This window comes from Dermacentor albipictus, chromosome 3 (assembly GCF_038994185.2).
Source record: "Dermacentor albipictus isolate Rhodes 1998 colony chromosome 3, USDA_Dalb.pri_finalv2, whole genome shotgun sequence".
In the NCBI taxonomy this organism is placed as follows: domain Eukaryota; kingdom Metazoa; phylum Arthropoda; class Arachnida; order Ixodida; family Ixodidae; genus Dermacentor; species Dermacentor albipictus.
The window spans coordinates 124,815,993-124,837,139 of record NC_091823.1 but is presented as its reverse complement, the minus strand read 5'-3'; the positions used below and the strand labels follow the sequence as shown (position 1 = coordinate 124,837,139).

Genomic DNA, 21,147 nt, shown 5'->3' with positions numbered 1-21,147 from the left:
TTATCTCAAGTATGTCCATCAAGTCGCGAACGCAATAGTTCTTTTTTTTACACCTCGCCATAAGTGGTAGTTAAAGACCACCGTTCTAAGCAAGCAAAGCTTAGCCATCAGGAAAGTTTTGTCATGGACCATACAAGCCGGCAGATAACTGCTGGAGTGGATTGAAGGCCGCATCAGTGGAACAGAGTAAACGACTGTTCAACAAATCTTGCCTAAATTTCCCTGCGCAAACTTCATGTAACATTGCCATTTTATTCTCTGATGAATGTCCTACCAACCACTTGCTTGCCTAAAAATTGCTTTAGCGATGCAAACTTTACGGCAGGCCAGCTGTAACCGAATTCTCAAACAAGAAGGTGGCCAGCAGCTCAACCATGTTGCTTCTTTAAGAAACCGAGTGCAAAGCGTGCGCATCAACTTAGTGGCGTCCTTTCACACTAATCGTTCGTCATAAATTAGCATGACAATATTTTAGGTGTGTCCATAACCTTCTCTTTCTTTCTGCAGCTCTTACTTTGTAAGGACTGTAACAGACAAGTAAATAATTGCGTCCGCGTAGTTTAATTATTACGTATTTACGAGATCTTGGCGCCTCGAGGCTGACCGGCTGCTCCTTATGACATAAAAGAAATACAGAGTAAATTCAATATACCAAGCCAGCACCGACCAAAGAAAAGGTAAAAAGGACAAAAATTAGACAGTGATGTGACGTAATTATACATGGAAACAGTTAACAACACGAATCATATAAATCAAAGTTTACCATAAGATCATTGCACCAAGAGGCTCGCTCGCTGTGCCTCGCTGGAAGTGCAGCGGCCCTGTTGGCAGAGCTATGCTTGGAAAGACGGCGGGCACTTGAGCATCGGAGAGGAATTCAGTAGTTTAAACGAGAAAAAAAAGGCATCCCTGTGCCGAAGGAAGCAGGCCCTTCAAACCCCCAATGCGATTGGGAGAACCCGAGATAGGGAGCGAGAATGCCCCGCCACAGCTAACGCTTAAAGATTCGATTTGCCCACTTACAACCTTTTTGCGAGTTTGTCCAACTAGTGAAGTAACTAACCAACTCGCATGAGCACAAGCAAACAATAAGGTTATGCATAAATCCAATGCAGAAAAAAGCAGAAAGAAGCAAGAGGGCACACCGTACTTTGCCCGCAGGTGTTGGCTTTTCGTACTTACCTGGAATTTTCCCTCTTGTAAGATCTGCACTCGGGCCAGCATCAAGTACTCTGTAGTGTACCGCGGCATTTGCCACACAACTTCACTCTTTCCATTCGCTTTTACTTCCACCTGCGTGCGAAGAATAACGGCCATATAATTACTGAAAATTGCTTTCTAAGGGATCCGTGATGTCTTCAAATCCGACCTAAATGTACCTTGATGTAACCATGCACTTCAAGGATATTATGCAGCGCAGAGAAAACAGCACAAGAAACGTGAATTTTGGCAATGTATATTCGTTTCCACGATCTCGTTCCGTGTGTTCAAATTATGTATGTGTAAATGTGGTGCCGCTTACGAAAATTTCTTTCGGCGATTCACACAAGGCGAGCTTGAGACTGTATCAACATTGCAACAGAAAACTAGTAACGCTTTTCGCCGCTAAATCTTTTCTTGCCCTCTTGTCCAAAGTTTGGTACTAGCAACGTCGTTCTTTCCCACGCTCCCGAAACGTTGTCTTCTTGTTTTTCTGTGTGTGTGGTAATACACACTTTTATTTCATCCATTTTCGCACCTATTTGGGGTTGTTTTAACAGCCGCTGTGATACCCAGCGGCCGCAGCTTATGCGGTAACTTTGGCTTGTTCAACAATTCAACAGCCAACATTTTTTTTTACAGCGATAGTTCTTGTGCGCTCAGTACCCTAGTTGCTTTCATGCTGAATGGTATCGCGTGCGTGTGCTGGCGTTGCCGGAGTATCCACTGCACAAATCCCAATGTTATTTGCATGAAGTTTCTTAAGAAGTCGCTGACGCCCCCGATGATTTGAGTTTCAGATTCACAGATTGCCAGCTGAAGGCGGTGCCTGTCAGTAACTCTACCCACCTCACAATTAAAAAAGGACAGAGGGAAGCGCTACGCTTAGAGAATACTTTATACTTCACCTCTCGAGCACTCACTAATATGAGTCGTTTTTAGATCAAACAGCACTAAGGTTAAATAATTTAAAGCACACGGAAGACTGTAAGGACTATGGTATAGGTTTGTGGCATTATTGTGCTCCATGTAGTTGCCGGAGTCATTAGTGCAAGTCGCAGTGAAATATGAGGCAACGGCAATGTTCAGCCCTCTCACAGATTATGAACAATGATGCGCAATAGCGCCTGAAGCAAACACATCTCCCTCCGTGTTCCGTGGACAACACGGAGAAACAGCAGTAGTGCACGCAATAAATGGTTTAACTACAACTCACCACTCTCGTATCGGGCTAAAAGCTGAAGAAACTACACGTTTACCGCCCAAATCACCGTTAATTATCGTCAATAAAAGCAAAGAGCATGCAAAGCTTTGCTTGCATCGATTCCCACAGTGCGTGGTTTCGGTGCATTTTTTATTGCTGACCTGAACGCCGTCGCCCCCCTGTTACGAATAACATCGAATTATGAAAGCCGCAAAACGCCGCATTAATGGCTTACCTGTAAACTTGGGGCAGTTTTTCCTCCGTACCCGTACCAGAACTCGAGGCACTGAGGCTGGCTTTGCCCTGACCACTCTGGACTAGTGAGCAAGGCACCGTCACGTGGTGCCTGGATTGATGTGACTCCTATGGCATACACTGCAAGAGACAAACGATTCGTTCTGCTTCAAGATCACGAAATGGGCATCGAGGCGGAGTATTGTTCTTGTCTTGTCCTGCACACTAAATGTTGTTCCTTATTCCCCTAAAGAAGCGGAGCGTCTAGAGAATCTTCTACGTGGCGAAGCAGCTCGTAATTGCGTGGTTATATTATACCGGTAAGATCACCCAACTAGAACCACGCATTAACGCCGTGGTGGCACATCATATATGTCGTAACCACCGCGCATTGTTCGTAGTCATCTTTAGTTATTCTGACTGTTTTTCGAAGTGCTATTGGTGAAAACTTCATTTACTACTTCACTGATAATTTAATATTGGAACTACTGAGTTTATTACCAATTGCATCATTAGAAACAAATGTGCCTAATATTCGTTATGTAGACGAAAGTGTAAATTTTCTTTTTACGGCGTGAGTCGCGCACTTAAAGGAACCACATCTCACTCAATAACACTCAGTGAAGTTGTTTCTATGTCGTTAACTCTAGTGGGACTTTTTTTCCCGCGCTCTGAAGAAAGCCCTTAAAATATTAAGAAAAATATTGTCACTGCGCACTTCTAGGTCTTGATTGGATTGCTCTCAATTGTGTTTCTGAAGAACAAAACCCGCACACCCATCAAAAAATTGAGGAAGCCATTCGCCACGTCATCCAGCGTTGAAGATCAGCAGCTTCGTCGTGAAGATCGAAACCGGCAATGGTCCAAGTTAGGCCCGCGTTAAAGAGAAATTCAAATACGCTTGATTTTTTCAAATGCCATGCAGGCTTCAATCTTTTGAAACACGATTGCGAGCGCTTCCATCCAGAGACGAAAGTGAGGACAGATGTTGGTCTTTCTTTTTAATTATTTCTCGCTTTCATATTGCGAGGGGGGGGGAGGAGGCTTTATTTGTGATCTCGAAAAAAGACTCACGAAACAGATGACGATTATGGAAACAACCTACATCGTCGAAGTCCTGTTCACAAAGTTTAGATGTCGAATACCTACAGTAAGCTATTACCCGAATTGATCTATTCCGGACATCAGGATTTAGTTCGCGGAAGTGCTACCACGTGGCGTAGTGACCTTATGATTTTCAAGCTTCCAACTTTGACGCGATGAAGACGTCATCGGAACAAAGAAAAAGAACGAAAACTTGTCTCTTCAGGCTGAAGCAAAAAAGTTTTCCCGCCGGCGTTATCAGTTCCCTCTTTTCCGTCTCCCAGAGTAAGGTAGCCAGCCAGACGCATTTCTAGTTAACATCCCTGCCTTCGCTCTTTATTTACTGCTTCTTCTACTCCTCCTCCTCCTTAATAAAGAGTAGCCGCGGGTCGGCTGGAAATGACTTATGATCCTAAAAGCGTTTAGACGGGACGAAGCAAACCCAACTATTCTTCATTTCAGATTCTTCGGCGGCTCCGCGAAAGGCAGCCACGTTTTCTTTTCTTTGTTTTTTATTGCTACGGAGTCAACGAGCTAGGGTAATCATCTGAAGCACTTTGCGACAGCTTTTCGTCTGTCGGTACACATTGTTAGCGTCCGAAAGTCTCACAGCATCTACGAATGACGCCGTCGTGGACAGCTTTTGATTTTGAGCTATCGGTTTAGTTAAGGTGCTCCAATTATTTCCCTAGCAATTTTTCTATCCGCATTCATGGACTACCGGAGCAGTTGCAAGTCGAGATAGATCGGTTCTATGAAATCAATCCTTGCACAATGCATAGATGGAAATTTTTAATAAACTTTTTTCTCTATTCTTTTGACATGTGGTAAATGCTCCTAAATAAAAAAACGAAGTAAAAAACTGGTTTGCGATCCGCCTATTTGACTAAAATTTTCGTTCCCAGAAGAAACACTCCGGAATCAGAGAAACATTCAAGGGCTTACACTGCTTGCAAATAATTTTCGCCCATCGTTGATACCCGTCACCCGTCTTTTTATCAAGACTGAACTGAAGCACGACGCCTTGGTTACGTTTCAAGTTTGGTTTGCTGGTTGCTTATCGTAACAGCAGAAGGAGTGCGCGGGACTCTACACGGGTGCAGACAAAGTGAAACACAGAAAATAAGGCAAAATATGCAGCACTCTCTCTCTCTCTCTCTCTCTCTGTGTGTGCGTGTGCGTGTGCGTGTGTGCGTGTGCGTGTGCGTGTGTGTGTGTGTGTCTGTGTGTGTGTGTGTGTGTGTGTGTGTGTGTGTGCGTGTGCGTGTGCGTGTGCGTGTGTGTGTGTGTGTGTGTGCGTGTGCGTGTGCGTGTGCGTGTGCGTGTGCGTGTGTGTGTGTGTGTGTGTGTGTGTGTGTGTGTGTGTGTGACTTGCTCTGCTGGTGTTTGTTCCAATATGTTATACATTCATGAGTTTTTCGTGCTTTGATTACTTTTTGTTTTCTCATTGGTACTTTTCCCACCTATAAATTTTGGTAATGCCGGCCACATCTGTGGCGACTCCTCTGATATTTTGCGTTTATAAATGAGGAAGAAGTTCATACCGCTTTCGCCTAACATGCAGACCCGCTACGAGGCCGAGCGGCTATGACATGGTCTTGGCTTACGAGGCACTACGAGGCCCAGCGGCTATGACATTCTGCTGCCGAACCCGAGGTGCTGGGTTGCATTGCGAGCAGTAGTGGCCGCATTAATTCTCATGGGGTCGGAACGCAAGAACTCTCGTCTTTCTCGCTTTCCGTGCGCGTGAAAGAGCCTTGGATGGTTAATATTACTGCGAAGACCTCCCGGTACGCGACGTTCCTCATTAGGCACTCTGAAGTTTAGGGACGCTGAACCCGACAATTTCTTTCCCTATATGTCAGAGACAAAAAAAATAGATGAGTAAAATATTAGCAAGGCTCACCCACCAGAACCTGATGGTCCTGAGAATGCATCTGTGCCATAATATGATGCTCTGGACGTCGTTCTCTTCCATGCGGGGTCAGCTGTCCACCCGCACGTGTCGAACTCAAAGTCGCAGTAACCTGCGAAAGTAACAAAATGTATTTTAAGCAGTGATTACTTAAAAATACCAAGAAAGAAACGCAAAAAAAAGAACACGGTATTTACGCTCATATTGTTAGAAAACTTCACTAATCTATAATTACAAGGTCTTTATTTCCTTTTGACACCGTCACTCGGATCTAAGGCGCACATATTAGTGGTATATCTTAATTTATTCGCCACTCATGCAAGTAGATTACGGGGAATATTTTCCGTATTTAGTTTTATATCCAATTACGTTTCCCTACTTACGTTTCACGCTAGATACTTGAGCTGCAAACTTTAGCTCGGAAAATATTTCTGCGTAAGGCAAACGGAAACATATACTCATCCACCACTACAACCAGCCTCCGGAAGAAAAAGTGGCATAGCATTGCAGCCATTGCCCATGTCAACAATACAGAACAAACGATAATCTGAGAGGGCTAAAATTAAGAAAAAAAGGGCGTCTAAACATAAGCAATAAAAATGCATTCAGAAAGGAAGCGAAAGATGATCAGACTTACCTAGCCCGTCCGTAAGAACGTCGCATTTCCCCGTGGTTAACTTAAGTGGTCCTAGTACCACCAAGCCGTCTTTACGCAAAGAGGGCGCATTTTGAATGGCGATTTGCATCTGCGCAGTAGAAATATTTGGCACGATGTCACACTCATTCGTTTCACACCCTACAAAGCCAAAAATTTTTAAGTTAGGACATTCGGCCCACGGATAGTATCACCCTGTTTGCAGTTGTTCAACATAAACTTGTTGCATGACTCAGGGAACATGTGATCAAGAAAAAAAAGCTGCTTTGTCTTATTGATAGCACAATGGTAGACACACTACAAAATTAACAAGCATGATTTCTTTTTCTGTTTTTTTTTCTGGATTGCATGTCTTGCAATTTCTGGCCGCTTAAGCAGCGCTATTAAGCGTTTCCCAGCTTTCTAGCTAAACAATATTGTGTATGTTTCAAAAAATAAATTTAGATTATCCAAGGGTTATCCTTACCATAATGTGTAACGGGAATTTCATACTAACGGAACTGACGCAACCACAGTCCTATGCCAACTTAAACAGCGTAAACTGCAATATACGGACGCTTGCAAAAAAAAAAACAATTAAATATCAATCGGAGCCGTAAACAACTTCACGATTATTTTAACCTTCGCTTTCACACACGCACATACACACACACACACAATGCAAACTTGTGCGACCCTTCTGAATTGCAGCCATCAGGGAGGCCACTTCCTTTGCGCGGTTCTATTATTACTCTGTAATTCGCCCAATGACATCACAAACTTTGAAACATTGACCGCCTACCACACAAAGCATGGCCCCAATTTGTACAAATTTAAAGATGGGGTCACATTTTGGTTTCTTAGTATACATAAAGAAAAGACGTTAGATTGACGCTCGTATTGTGAGTTCGAGCGTTACAATAAGTAATTTTTACAAAGAGGGCAGTTAAAGCGCACACTTTATGTTTTGCGCACAACAATTGAAGCCGTAGCACTGGATTGACCCGGAAAAGAAAGGCGACAGGACGTCCGCTAGCTATCTATAGCTACCACACGTCATGTCGTCTTTCGTGTCCTTGTCAATCCAGCGCTATGACTTCAATTTTTGCAACGAACCCACTAGCCCATAAATCTGCACTCCTGGATTTGTGAGCAAAATAAACATACAATTGTGCCTTCCCCCTCTCCCCCCGCCCACAATGTCCACCAATGAAGCTGGTGCAATGGACAGTTGTTCGGGACAGTGGAAACAATCTACACGGTTCGTAAAACACGTGCGCAACGCGTTCAAAAGCTTGTACCAATTTGGAGATTTAGCTTGTCCGCAGATTTTAGCTTGTCCGCCAGCTCAGCGAGACAAAACCAGAGCTATTATTAGAGTAACCAAATTCAACCTTATTCGCTGCTGTTTAAAATTTTCGACAACGTCGCAATCGCGAACGCGTTACCTTTTAATATTTTTTTTTTTGGTATGTAACACGACGACATGTCCAGGGCATTGGGGTTACACGAACCATCACAAGACGTCGCTGGTAGCGTTCTTGCTGCCACACACTTCTATAGTGACCCCGTTAACCGTATACGATAAGAAATTCGCGAGCAAGCTAAAACTCGCTAGTCATTTACTATAACGTCAGTAGTGACAGAAGATACATTAACTATACCAACCTAAAACGCTCTGCATGGTGACCCTTTCCTGGAAATCTAAAATTTGTCCCACTCTTCCTTGACCCCAGAGACTGATAAAGATTGTGCATAATGGCTCATTGCATTTCTGATTGGTTGCATAAGCAATTTACTGCATATGCAGTTATGAGCACACGAACAATAAAATAATACTAAGCAGAAGCAATTAATCAGTTTGAGTTGATAAGAGTACTTTCAAAACATTTTAGGCGTTCATTCCGCATTATTTTGTTCATTACTAACAGATAAAATGACGGGCAAGGTTTAATTTTTTTATATTCGTGTGGGAATCACAGGGCCTGAGCGTCACTATGACGTCCCTGGTCCCAAAGGTTTTCGTATTTCTACCTTTGCAGTTCAATGAAAATTCTTTACGTTTCCTGTATTCATTCATTGGCAATTTCGGAATACAATGTAGTCCATTCTTGCCGATAAGATCTTAAACCGAATCGAGAAGACATCATCAAAATTCATGGGGCCACGGCGAGCTCATGTGGGGAATTTCAAAGTGTCGTCGCAAACCCGCCTCTTCTTTTACCATCGTTTCTCGCTCATGAAGCGTGTTCTCGCGCTAAGAGTGCGTTTTCGGGATTGTACACGGATAATTTACTAACACAGGTAAAATAGTTTTTTCTCTATTGCGTCCCTGTTAAGGGGGAGAAGGAGGGAAAATCAACACTTCTTTGGCCACGCTGCTGCTTTTTTTTCTCTCATTTGCTTTCGTAACAGCGTCAAGATTCGGGCAAGAGAGGAGCACCCATTGCACATAATTATTACGCCTAGCACCAGGAGCTGTCGTCTACCAGCCCAGCCTGTTCGCTTTGCGTCCATGGTCCCGGTCATACTGCAGGAGTAATAGGGGCCCTCTTGAGAAGTCGGAAAGACAATGGCGAATTTCTCTCAAGCGGTGAGCAGTACCCTTCCTTGCATTTCATTACATGATAGGTTGTAGCAGGTAGCTTTCCCTTTCGCTAACATTTGTGCACGTCCACTGACAAAACAGTCCTACTTTCTGCGTAGACTTTCTGTCAATACTTATCATCCAATGCAAATGTTGGCGTTCCCTGAGATAACTGGCTCACGATGGCATACATGTGCATGGCGTGGCGAAACATTTCTCGTAGTAGCTTAGCGCAAATAAAACCACGAACACAAGGGAGACAGACAAGGACAAGCGCTTGTCCTTGTCTGTCTCCGTTGTGTTCATGGTTTTATTTGCGCTAAGCTACTAATTCAAATATGGACGACCAACTAGCCCAACAGTCAACTCTACTAGAAACATTTCTCAGTCGCCATTGTTCGCGATAAGAACAGTGTAATTATGCAGTGCGCAGTGTATATACCTTGTTATTGACGCCGTCCAGGCTCACTGTCCTCCGCACGTTGTACCAACGGTCGCTTGTGGTTCGGCCTTGTCGGAAAAGGAGCCACGAGCGTTTTCTCACACCTCCCGGTGAGGGTGATTTTTCCAATGTCACCGTGAGCCGCGCGCCCCGGCTGGCGAACATGTGGTACCACACCGAGAAGCAGGCCAGTTCCGACTGGGGTCCCACATTAGGAGACTGAAACGTCACTTTCCCTTGAAGACTTGCCAGAGCTGCCCCTGTGACGGAGACTAAGCCACCTGTGTTGCAGACAGTAGCGACAACAGTGAAAGAAGATTGGCACATGCATCTGTGCCCGTTATTTAATTGCAAGAGGCGCATGGCCATTTTATCGCTTCAACAATACAGGGGGCTCCGAACTCCAGGAAAAAATTCAACTTCCGCACACGTTCGAGTGCACCCTTCCTTTGGCGCGAAACTCAGCTTTCTCATCACGTAACAGTTACTTAGACTTTGTGTTTCCATTCCAGGTGGCGTCAAGAACAACCTCTAAAGTTCAGATTCGCATATTGCGTGCCTCAAGGATTTTCATAACGCTTTGTCGGCCGGGAAAGCCATCACTGTCTGCGCGTTTATATTTCTCGAAGGGGAATGGAGCGACTTCTGCATATTATCAGAATGACAGGAAGACACTCTTAAATGAATAGAAGATATCTTATCGGCAAACAAAGACCTCACTAAGAGACGCGCTTTGCAGACCTCAGTCTAGTTCAGTATTGAAATTCATGGTTGCATAAAGTAATTCATTGAAAATTTCAGTTCACAGTATTTAGGGCTGCAAGCCCTTGTTTCAAAATGACGGCGCCCCTATTTGCAAAGACGTTTTTGGGTTACGTTCTAAATGCTGATTTCCCGGGGACCACCAGCTCCCCGCACAGTCTTGTGAACTAAAGTATTCGGCGACTAAACGGATTTATTTACTGAGTGCTGCACCATGCGTTAAAGAAATCTTTACGTGGTTAATATACGGCATGCTGCTATACGGTGTTATGCGTTAAAAATTTCATTTAGTGTCAAATGGCTTAAACTAAAACATAATAGCGAGTTACTGGTTCGAGCATTGTCTTTTAGTACACCTACGCGTATTAGACAATCAGGATATCTAGTCTAGAAGCACCGGGGAAACATAACCAGGATGGAGGCTTCAGCAACACAAAAAGACATGGAAGAAATGAAGACTTGACACACGGACACAAACGCTGTGTCAAAAGTCTTGTTTTCACCCACATGTATTGTGCTGCTGTACCATTTCTAAAGTAAAAGAAAATGGCTGCGCAAATTTTTTTAGCATCGGTAGGCTATTATAGATGTATTCCTAATTATCCTGGACAACATCGCCTATATACGTTTTGCCTTCGTCTAATATTTTTAAACGCTGCTGCGTCATTACTAAAGGAAATCATTCTCGGATCGCTGACGCAGAAGAGAGCTCCGTGTTCACGACGGGATAAATAACTGCGCTAAACGACGCATGTCATTAATACAACATCCCGTTAACAAAGTACACTTTCCAGCATTGTGATGAATACTACAATAAAAAACTGCCGAATACGTTTTCTTTTACGCGCGAAAAGCTACAGAGCTCAGCCAATATACTTAATACGGTAACACTTCGATGAAAAATCCAACAATCGCAAAAGTGCCAAGCCACTACCTTCGACGACAGTACTTGCAAGCTCCTGATTATGATTGTACCGTGTTGGCGTTTTGCTACTACGCCATGTTAGCGACCCTATCTCGAAGCTTGAGACACTGTCATTGCCCTGTCACGAGGACGGTGGTTCGGCCTTTCTGAAATATACTATACTTACTCTGTGAAAAGCGGGACAGTATATTGTAGCAGATCATCCGCGCAATAGAAATAATCCATATGCTTGTAGCGAACAGCGGTAAGCAGCCGCCTCTGTGCACAGTACTGCGGACACTGCCACAAATTATGGCTGATGGTTTGCTCTCCACAGCAGTGGTCACAGGCTGTTGTGTCGTCCATTCCTATTCTGAAGGCGTAGGCGTATGTGAACGCCACCCCTGGGGCCTAAGCATAGTCGACCAACCTCTCTCGAAAGGGAGAATCCTACAACATAGGTGTATTATACTATATCCCGTCAGACAACTGTTAAAGCATTATTCTTCTTCTTTGCGATCATCCGTACTCAGTCAGCGCCTGCAGCACTTCTTGTTTTTATTTCGCTTTCCTACGCCCTTTTTGCTAACACTCTTTTCTTCAAATAACATGCAGGGAATCAAACCGGAGAATTGCTTCTGGTTGACCTCCCTGACTGTGCCCTCTCTCTCTCCGTCTCTCCTCCACATTCTTGTTTCCCTCAGTCGAGATCATTCTTTCCGTTGGGGAAACCACAGGACTTTTCCGAGTGGGTTCTGCTATAGAGAATTTGTTTCCCGTGATCGACGAAGCTGTCGTACATGAGTTTGTAGCACCAGATATTGTGTGGAGTTGCGCAAACGAGGACAATGCCTTTGGATTCCTTGGAAGCAATGTATTTCTATCGAATTACGAATTTCTATATGCTCTAAATAGGGTTGATTGTGTTCAAGTAACCGGGAATATACAAATCTTGTGCATAAAGCCCCTAGAGAGAGAGAGAGAGAGAGAGAGAGAGAGAGGAAAGGGGAAAGGCAGGGAGGTTAACCAGAGAAAAAGATCCGGTTGGCTACCCTACGCTGGGGAGAGAGGGGAGGGGGAGGTAAAGTGGTAACAAAGTAGAGATAAGGAAAGGAAGGACCGTAGACACACAATCACAACCGGTCATTGTCACCAAAAGCCCCTAAATTCGTACTATAGTACATACCCTTCACATAGTCTCGGTTCCATGACCGCTCGTACAATGACATGTTCGTACGAGGTTTGGTAAGCGTGCAGGGCAAGCTTGTGTTTCTCATATCTTGAATAGGCTCCCAAAGGATATGTTCTGAACGAACAGGCATGCTAAGATGCAGTCTGTTTTATATTATGTATCCTAATCGTGTTAGTAAACTTTGTTCCTATACGCTATACAATGTGTCTAATCTGTGGTTACTTATGTACTAATCACTGTACTTTTCTTGTTATCCCCTTCTGCATTAACACTAACTGACACATCTATATTGTGTCCATATAATTCAAACAGGCTTTCAGTGCTAATATTTTTTTTGTGATTTCAGCGTCATTGTTTGAGTGCAGGAAACGTCACGCACAATGAAAGATAGCTCTCAAACAAGAACATACGGCGTAATTAAAGGCACCTACTCCTTGTACGATACAGCATAGTCTTCGCAACAAGCTGCCTGTGACTCTAGAAGAGTGTCAAGGATAATAAATTTTACTTTCAAGTAGTTCTAAGCGCCATAATAGCACATAAGATACGTGCTTAGATCACCTCGAGCATTGCTGAGGAATGCTTTATTTTGACATGTACACACTGAACTTCCAGCGCCATTGTTAAGGGGATCCTTTCAAAGTTAGTGAAGCGGCTGCTCATGCATTTTATTCGTTGACGTCGCCTCCGATGTCAACATTTGCAGTTGTCATTAGCAGGTGGCGCCATCGTGAATGTGCAACGAAGTCACTTCTCAAAATCAAGTGGCCATAATAGCGGCCACTGTGCTAGCAGAGACGAAACCAGACGAAAGCAATGCTGAGGCGCTATAACGTAAAGCTATTCCAAATTTTCTATTCCAATTCTACAATCAGCCCCTCCGTGATTGGTCAAATACTTTTTTGGGCCACCCTCTCTTCGCCTGTCTCTCACGCGCAGTCACGAAAACCGAAATAGATCCCCATCTAACATTACGTGCTCACACTGATCATGCATGATTGGGCTGAACAAAAAAAAATTTTATTTCCGTTTCGACGCCTTTTCGCCATTAGTCCTGTGCTATTGGTCACAAGTTTTCCAGCTGCACCCACTTCACCTGCCTGCCACGCGACGTCACAAAACAGCGAAACCTCACAACGTCAAAGGGACGTCTACGCGTTAAAGATGTATGAATATGCCTAACAAAACTGAATTTTTCGCTGAATAGCCGCAGGCTGCCCCGTTCCGAAAGGAATAAAAGATGGCTGCCGCTGATCGCCCAGGCACTGACTACTCCTACCTGCCGGAGAGCATGGGTTTATTTGCGTATAACAAAACTTTTGGCATGGCCGCTTACCGTTATGGAGCCCGTTCAACACGTATACGACATCGTTCTGACAACTCTTCTTTGCTGAGGTGCTGTTTTAGCGGTATTCTTAGCCTTCCGTTACACGCCACCGCAATTTTAGACCAGCCACCACAAAATAAGTAAGGAAAAGCGGTCCCGTTGCGGACGCCGGTACCACCCTCTTCATCCGGTTATGAATTTTCCGTGCGCTGGCTAGGAGCGATCGAAACCCTCTCCACTTGAGGGTGCTCCTCGCCTGCTGGCAGCCGATTACAAATGAAAAGCCGCTCATTGTAGGCAATGTTATTCATTTTGAAACCAAAGAAAAGTAACTTCGTGTAAACTAGAACAGCGTTCGATTGCGCTGTTCAGTCAACGCCGCGGGCCACCGCCCGATGTTTGCGTCGGCGGTTAAGCAAATTTGACGTCAGGAGATTGGAATAAATACATATGGGAATAGCTTTACGTTATAGGGCCGCAGGAATCACTTAGGCGAATGATGACACCATTCTCTGATTTTGTTAGTTCGTAGGTTTTTATCATGTTCACGAATTGGTGCTGTGGCCATCAAAATTATGCCGTGAATGAAAAATCACCAGTGTGTTCCAAAAAACCGCACTGACGGGGGATTCTGGTTGTTAAGTGAGACGCTGCACCTTTCTCACTATCCGGTCTTGAGGTAGGGCCCAGGGCAGAAAATGGGTTGACTACGAACGTCCAAGTTTGCCTCGATGCAACCGTAGATGACCAGCGGCACAAGTTCCAGTTGTTGAAATCGCAGCTGAGAAGCTCCGCTGCAATTAAACGTCAAAGACGCAGCATGCACAAAGTCGTTCTCTGTGCTAGTCATGTGCCATGCACCTTTTCTTTTCTTCTGTTTTATTATCTAGGGAAAACACCATTTATAAATCCCATGCACTGCAGTGAAAGAAGTATTAACTAAAGCAATGGACATTTTATTTGTACTGCAAATATCGTTGAAATGGTGAAGAAAAGAGAGGTGTCGCTAATACACTTTATATACCTTTCTATTATAACATCATGTTGCATATAAATAAATGACGCGCGATATTGGTGAAGTCGTATCCACTTATCAAAAGATATTCAGACAACTACGAGACTTTGATATGTCCGCTCCTTGAATGCATGGTTAAAATGACGTTACGTTGCAGTTACCTTCGTTAACAAGCGTGTAGGGTAGGGGCAAGGTAAACTAATGTAGGCAAGCAGCTTCTTGAAAGAGCGCTGCCTTGTAGCTCGTAAAGTACCACCCAATAAGAAAAAATTAAGCTTTCCAGTATCAAGAAAGAAAGGAAGAAATGAAAACATCGAACAAGTGCTAATTTAGCGAGACTTTTCATAAGCAATTGCAGTACACTCACTTGCAGACAAGGCTTCACTGCCTTTCGGAAGGGTTTCGCACCGATCGTGGTGCACAATGGAGATATCGTCGAGGGCGACGAACGCTGGTGTCGGGGGAGGACTGACTGTTGCCTGGAACACCACCTTGGTAGTAATATCAAAAGTCTTGTTAGCAGCATTTTCCTTTTCGTCGTCTGCCTTGAGCGACGGAACAATCAAACTGCTGACACCTCTTATCAGTGCAAGATAGTATTTTGCCTTTATACTGCATTGTAGTGTAAAACACAAGTAATCATTAAACAGTGCGGGAACTGTGCAAAACAACCTGTGGTATTTTAGAGTGCAACAATGCTAGTTGCCTAGTACCCATATATTGAACGCCCAGAATGCAAACTACACGCAGACAGCCGCGTTGAAAACATCTGCACAATTACACATGGCGGTCAACAGACAGATGTATCGATGCTGTTCAAAATTCTTGATACCTTTCTTATATACTTTACATAGCAATGATGTCTTTCGTTTAAATGTATGTACAGCTTTTTCAGATATCTGTTACGCAAATATTTTTTTTTCATTTCGCATGTGCTGTGCTAAATGAAAACGCTACAATGGCATCCTTGTGAAACCATAGACGTCATTTGCCGCCATAAATGTGTGCTTGTTCGTGAAGTGATTACAGAGCAACCTGTTTGTGAACCTTGTTTCCTGTCCTATGTGGAAACTAGCAGGTGATGTGAATGCCGTTTGTAGGGTATTGCTATATTCAGGTTGATAACTTTTTTGTCTGAAAGCCATTTGACCTCTTGATTTCAGTGCGACTTAATCGGCTAATGAATTTTTTGTCATAAGTAGTTTCGATTTCTTTTAGTTTCCACCTCCTAGCCTCTCAAATGAGTTCGGTTAACAGGGTTATTGCGCAACCCACCACTGGTTAAAAGTTCCTTCCCAATACTAAGCAGTATATTGTGTATATCCTGCAATTGTATGTATGTAGCCCACTACTACGTTCCACAAAGTTTTGGCCACAAAGACGACGAAGACACGCCCAGCACGCTAACGGTACGCGCCGAGTGGAATCAGCGGAATCAGGACCGCACCTGATCTATCGGGCTCTGCTGAAATACAAATTGTGGACACTTGGCACCAGCGTCTGTCTGTTTTTTTTTTTTTCGCCTAGCTGTATACGGTTTGCTTTTCGAGAACCCCAGGTAGTCAAAAAGAAACCCAGGTAGTCAAAATTATTCCAGTGTCCCTCACTATGGCATGCTTCATAATCAGAGCTTTGTTCTGGTCTTGAAAAGCACATCATCATCATCATCATCATCATCATCATCATCAGCCTGGTTACACCCACTGCAGGGCAAAGGCCTCTCCCATATTTCTCCAACAACCCCGGTCATGTACTAATTGTGGCCATGCTGTCCCTGCAAACTTCTTAATCTCATCCGCCCACCTAACTTTTTGCCCCCCCCTGCTACGTGTCCCTTCCCTTGAGATCCAGTCCGTAACCCTTAATGACCATCGGTTATCTTCCCTCCTCATTACATGTCCTGCCCATGCCCATTTCTTTTTCTTGATTCCAACTAAGATGTCATTAACTCGCGTTTGTTCCCTCACTCAATCTGCTCTTTTCTTATCCCTTAACTTTACACCTATCATTCTTCTTTCCATAGCAGCACGAAGCACATAACATAATTTAATTTAAAAATTAGTAAATAGTTTTAGGTTCGATTGCTCTCTAAATAACATGGAGATCAAAAGCGTTATTTTTACAGTTTATCTAATCCTTACAAGGAATGAAACTTATAGTGAAACATTTTATAACCGAAAAGAAAGGAAATCTAGCAGTGTCACTTCGCCCTAGCAACTCGTTATATACAAGGTCTGAAAGAAACAAGGAAAGGGAACCTTCGCGTTTAACACTAAGAGACCGAAATACGCATCAGTATTACTAGAACTCTCGTAAAAAAGAAACACTCACTTACCAATGTGTGAGGTAACTTCAAATTCAAAGTAGAATATTGCAGCCTACTTTACGGGAATGCTATCGCTAACGCATCTTTCCTCTGGGGCCTCAGCAAAATGTGATTTACAAGCGCTTATGTGTAGCTCATAAACACTGTTGCAACGGCGTCCCAGACTTGCTGAGATCTGTTTCTACTGTGGCTCGCGCCCAAGAGAAAAAGAAAGCAACCGCCAGGCGTCCTGTGTTTTCTTTTCATCCCTTGATTCGTCCTGCAGGCCATTTACATCGATTCAACGGATACTGACTTCGCCCACTCAAACTGCTACTTCCTGCTGGATCAATAAACCGATGCATCTTTGTACGGCCCAACATTTTCGTACACATGAACGCAAAGCTCGCCAAAACATGGTGCTATAAGCTACTGTCTTATTCATGTAAACGAAGCCTATAACAATGTAGCAGCGTACGTATCACAATATTGACAAAATAATTTGACCTATTAGGAAAGTCTAGAAGCCCTTACGGATGAAATAATTTATCGAAAACTGTGAGGATACAGTTTTGGCGCCTATTTCTGATAATGTGGTTAAATTTCGAGGCAGATATAATGATACATTTGACTTGTCTCTACCATATTCTCACTTGAATTTCAACAACTCAGTGGCCTTTCTTGATTGGTCCGAAAGAAGGCGTGACCGAGCCGAACGTTCAGCCACTTGCTTGAGCAATCGAAAGCCGGAATAGGGAACAAGGAATCTTTTCTGTTGAAAACAAACAAAGAGCGAAGGCACCGAAACCATGCGTATACGGAGGTCGAGGCACCACTGAGCATGGCGCCTCGACAGACATCACGGCGTCAAGTGAAGCTGCACAAGCCATGTAATTAGAACTCTCCCAAATCTCGGTCGCGCTGCCATGTCGAAGGTGAAATCGCCTCGGAGTACTGCGATCTAGAGCGCGGTGCTCTGAAAGAACCAGTCGAATATGTTCCGAGTGCTCGATGTCCACCTGCCCAACGTAGAACAAGCCACCAGGGCAACCTGGAGCGCTCGAGACCAACCAGGCGAGTGTACACTAAAGTGCAACTTTCGACTGGTGAGGGTTGTTGGAAGCTTCTTTCCTCACCTGATTTCCGTGGGGCACAGCGATGCGACCCTGCTGCCATTCTGAGGACGTGCCGCTTTTCTGCGTCCACTGAGGAAGATGGTTGCGCGTCGTGTCAGACGGGTTGCGAGTGAGGACCTGAAACCACGAGGGCACATACGGGTGAAAAAACTTAAATGATATACTCAACTTGTAACAGCACTGAATGTGGGTGTCCCGGAAAGCCTGTATCTATTTGCGCTGTCTGCTTAAGTTAGTTTTTTTTTTTTGCTTGTTTTGATGATATGCATATATTGTGGTGACTCTGACGAAGCAAACACTGCCGAAAATTTGCGTTAAGAAGAAGCTTTAGTTCAGGCCTAACTACATATCGCTTATTGAAACGCATTAAAAGGCTAAAATTTCTCTCTGAGATAACCTCTGGACTGGTTTCAATGAAAGTTGTTGCATTGGAGATAAGAAGTCTAATTCTAGTCAATGTTAGAAGCAACATTTCGATTTAGGGCTTGAACTCTTTATAAGAAATGGAGACGGAAAGGTTGAAAAATATAGAAGGTCTTAGTTTACCAATCAGCAACTCTGCAGCAATAACAGGTATTGCAGTTCTGCAAGCTGCATCAGTTAGAACAGCCAAAGCGCATAGCTTTGATTTAGTGATTCCTGCCTTACGTGAATTTGTTAGAATGTTTACAAGGACATTGCAAAAGTCCTGCTTACAGATTAGTCATGTATATATGAGCCATGCAAAACACATTCTTTTTCTCCTCTTTAGATGTAGTAATAGATAGAATTGAGAGACTTGGGTCATTTTTCATTGCTGAGGTACAAAGCTGCAAAGTTGACAGTCGCGGTTTCTGAAAATTTCCAAACTTGAACTATCGGCGACCTCAATGAAAAATCCCCTACAACAGTCACTGGATTTCAAGTATTCATTTATAATGCAACAAAGCTCATCAAATTTGGCGCAGTGGTTTCCGAGAAAAACAATTTCTGCTTGCCCATGTATTCATATTGAGCTCCCGAGCTGAAGCTTCTTCTTAAGAATTTAACTCTTCTTTAGTCGAAAGTAAACTAATCCTTCTATATGTGACCTTAATTATTACATGCCACTATCGGAGGGCATGTTTCAATATGGACCCTGGTAAAATTTTATAATTATTTTCTGTATAGCAGTCTGGAGATTTCTCTGTACTGTTGAAAGTGTTCTACACGAAAATGACATATACAACAATGCTCGACCAAGGAAAACACATGGAAAACGGGAGATGGAAATTCAAGATGGTGAGCAATACGAGAACAACGTAAAAGCGGGATCAAACATTTCGACAAGTGGACTTGTCGAAACGCCTCGAAAAAGACAAGTCCACTTGTCGAAACGTTGGCTCGTGCTTTTACCTTGTTCTCGTTTTTTTTCAATGTTTGACGAAACAACTCAACTACTCATGACGTTTTTCACGTGCCATTCGAATTTTGGCCGGTGCTATCATAGTAGCTACATATCCTGCGGGTACTGATATGATCATCAAAGCCATCGTCTCTGTGATATACCGCGAGTGTTGCTTCAACGTCCAAGTTAGCATATAGATTCCACATTTACCTATATTGTAAAGCAGCCTCACATTCCGACCAGATTGAAATGAAGTAAAATAATATAATTTATTCTCCACATAACATGAAGCATAATTTTTCAACTATTGTACTGTCTACTTTGCTTGACGATCAATCAAAAGAAATTCTGATAAACACACGGTAAAGAAAACAATACGCTTATGTTATTCAGGCTTCACATGGCCCTTGAAATAGAAAATAGGCACTTGGTTGTTTTAGAATGCTGAACATTGCTACCCAATAGGAATGTCTACACGCTGATTTACCTTGAGTTCCGTCCCCTTTTCTCCAGAGATGATGTACCAAAACTCTGCACACTGCGTTATCCTGCTGCTCCAGGAAAGAATATTGCTGATAAGCTGTGCCTTTATTCCCGCTCTCTGCTCGAAGTTACTGAAGAACACGTATGATCCTGTTATAAAGCGATTAAAAAACATGCACAAAATAGCGTATTAGTTGGTCTCCATTGAATGAAGGCTTACATTACTACACTCGTGGCAAAAGCGAGAATTTCAGACAGGTGTAAGAAAACTAAGTCATCTTTAATTCGCGTGCACCATCAGTACCTAAATATTTAGAACAACGTGTGCAAGAAAATGTTAGAGGTAACGTGAAGCCCTAACGTGATCCCACGTTGCCTATCCGATAACGGGGTTCCGCCTCCAATTTAGGTCGTGAAGAGGGTAATGATGATGTATAACAGCACCCCCTCCCCCTATGTAATACCCTCAGGGCTTTTAGGGGCATTCTGACTAAATGAAAATAAATGAATAAATAACTAGGGTATAAGAACCTGGAGGCATGCTTTGCCTGTCTTTTTTTGCTAAATATTGTCGGCATGTTGCACAGTGCTTTATGCATGTCTAAATAAAGTTGACACAAGATTTGGCATCATTCTAAATTTCAGCCTGTACGCCGCTTATATTCTGAACCCTATGGCTTTGGCAACCATGACGTCGGTCCTTGATGTCATTGTCACGTTCATGAGACTCCTTATATTTGCAATGGCCGTTTCAGTAGAACGAGTTATCACCTATAAATAACTAATAATATGCCAGACAACTCGGCACTCAGAAAGACGCGTAACCAGTTTGATATCGACACTTTGGAAGCACAGTCGGTGCATCATTGCTGTGAAGTATTGTGGACGGTCCGAGTCCTTCTCGTGATCTTGCATCTGAGACCATAATTAGAGAAACAATGACGGCAGAAATGCCAGAAAGAATGCTCACGCAAAATAGTGTACCCTTCGTGAAACGAAGGTAATTTTTATTCTGAGCGCCGTGTCTGAAGCGTTAACAGGGTGCCATCTAAGTGACGCCCTTACTTACTTTCTAATGCCTGTTGCGATAGGGATATTGTTCTACGTTACATATTTTTTTGTCTGCATTACCAAAATTCAGTAAATTTGCTGTCAATAGAGCTGCAGGTTTTTTGCGTGTACAGGAGATTTTGTGCCATGGTCTCGTTCAGTCTTAAGTTGCGACTTGAATCCACTGTATTTATTCCAGGAGCTCAAGTTTAGAGTGCGAGTTTACAATTTTCTCGTTGAAATAACATATTAACAAGTGTATCGTATAGCTCAGAAAGAAGAAAGTTCCAATGTATTAAAAAACAATA

The 21,147-nt window shown here is 43.4% G+C and overlaps 1 protein-coding gene across 2 annotated transcripts in view; it reads right to left on the bottom strand.

Annotated features, from left to right (window-relative positions):
* The window catches only part of LOC135909444 (MAM and LDL-receptor class A domain-containing protein 1-like), a 251,164-nt gene that overhangs the window by 167,198 nt on the left and 62,819 nt on the right, over positions 1-21,147 (bottom strand). For both annotated transcript variants that reach the window (XM_065441402.2, XM_065441403.2), the window contains exons 10-18: positions 19,794-19,939; positions 17,941-18,057; positions 14,867-14,990; positions 14,141-14,278; positions 9,300-9,580; positions 6,274-6,382; positions 5,632-5,748; positions 2,640-2,779; positions 1,183-1,293 (exon numbers count right to left, since the gene is read on the bottom strand). In XM_065441402.2, the coding sequence (XP_065297474.2) occupies positions 1,183-1,293; positions 2,640-2,779; positions 5,632-5,748; positions 6,274-6,382; positions 9,300-9,580; positions 14,141-14,278; positions 14,867-14,990; positions 17,941-18,057; positions 19,794-19,939 (1,283 nt within the window). The remainder of the gene's footprint in view (positions 1-1,182; positions 1,294-2,639; positions 2,780-5,631; positions 5,749-6,273; positions 6,383-9,299; positions 9,581-14,140; positions 14,279-14,866; positions 14,991-17,940; positions 18,058-19,793; positions 19,940-21,147) is intronic.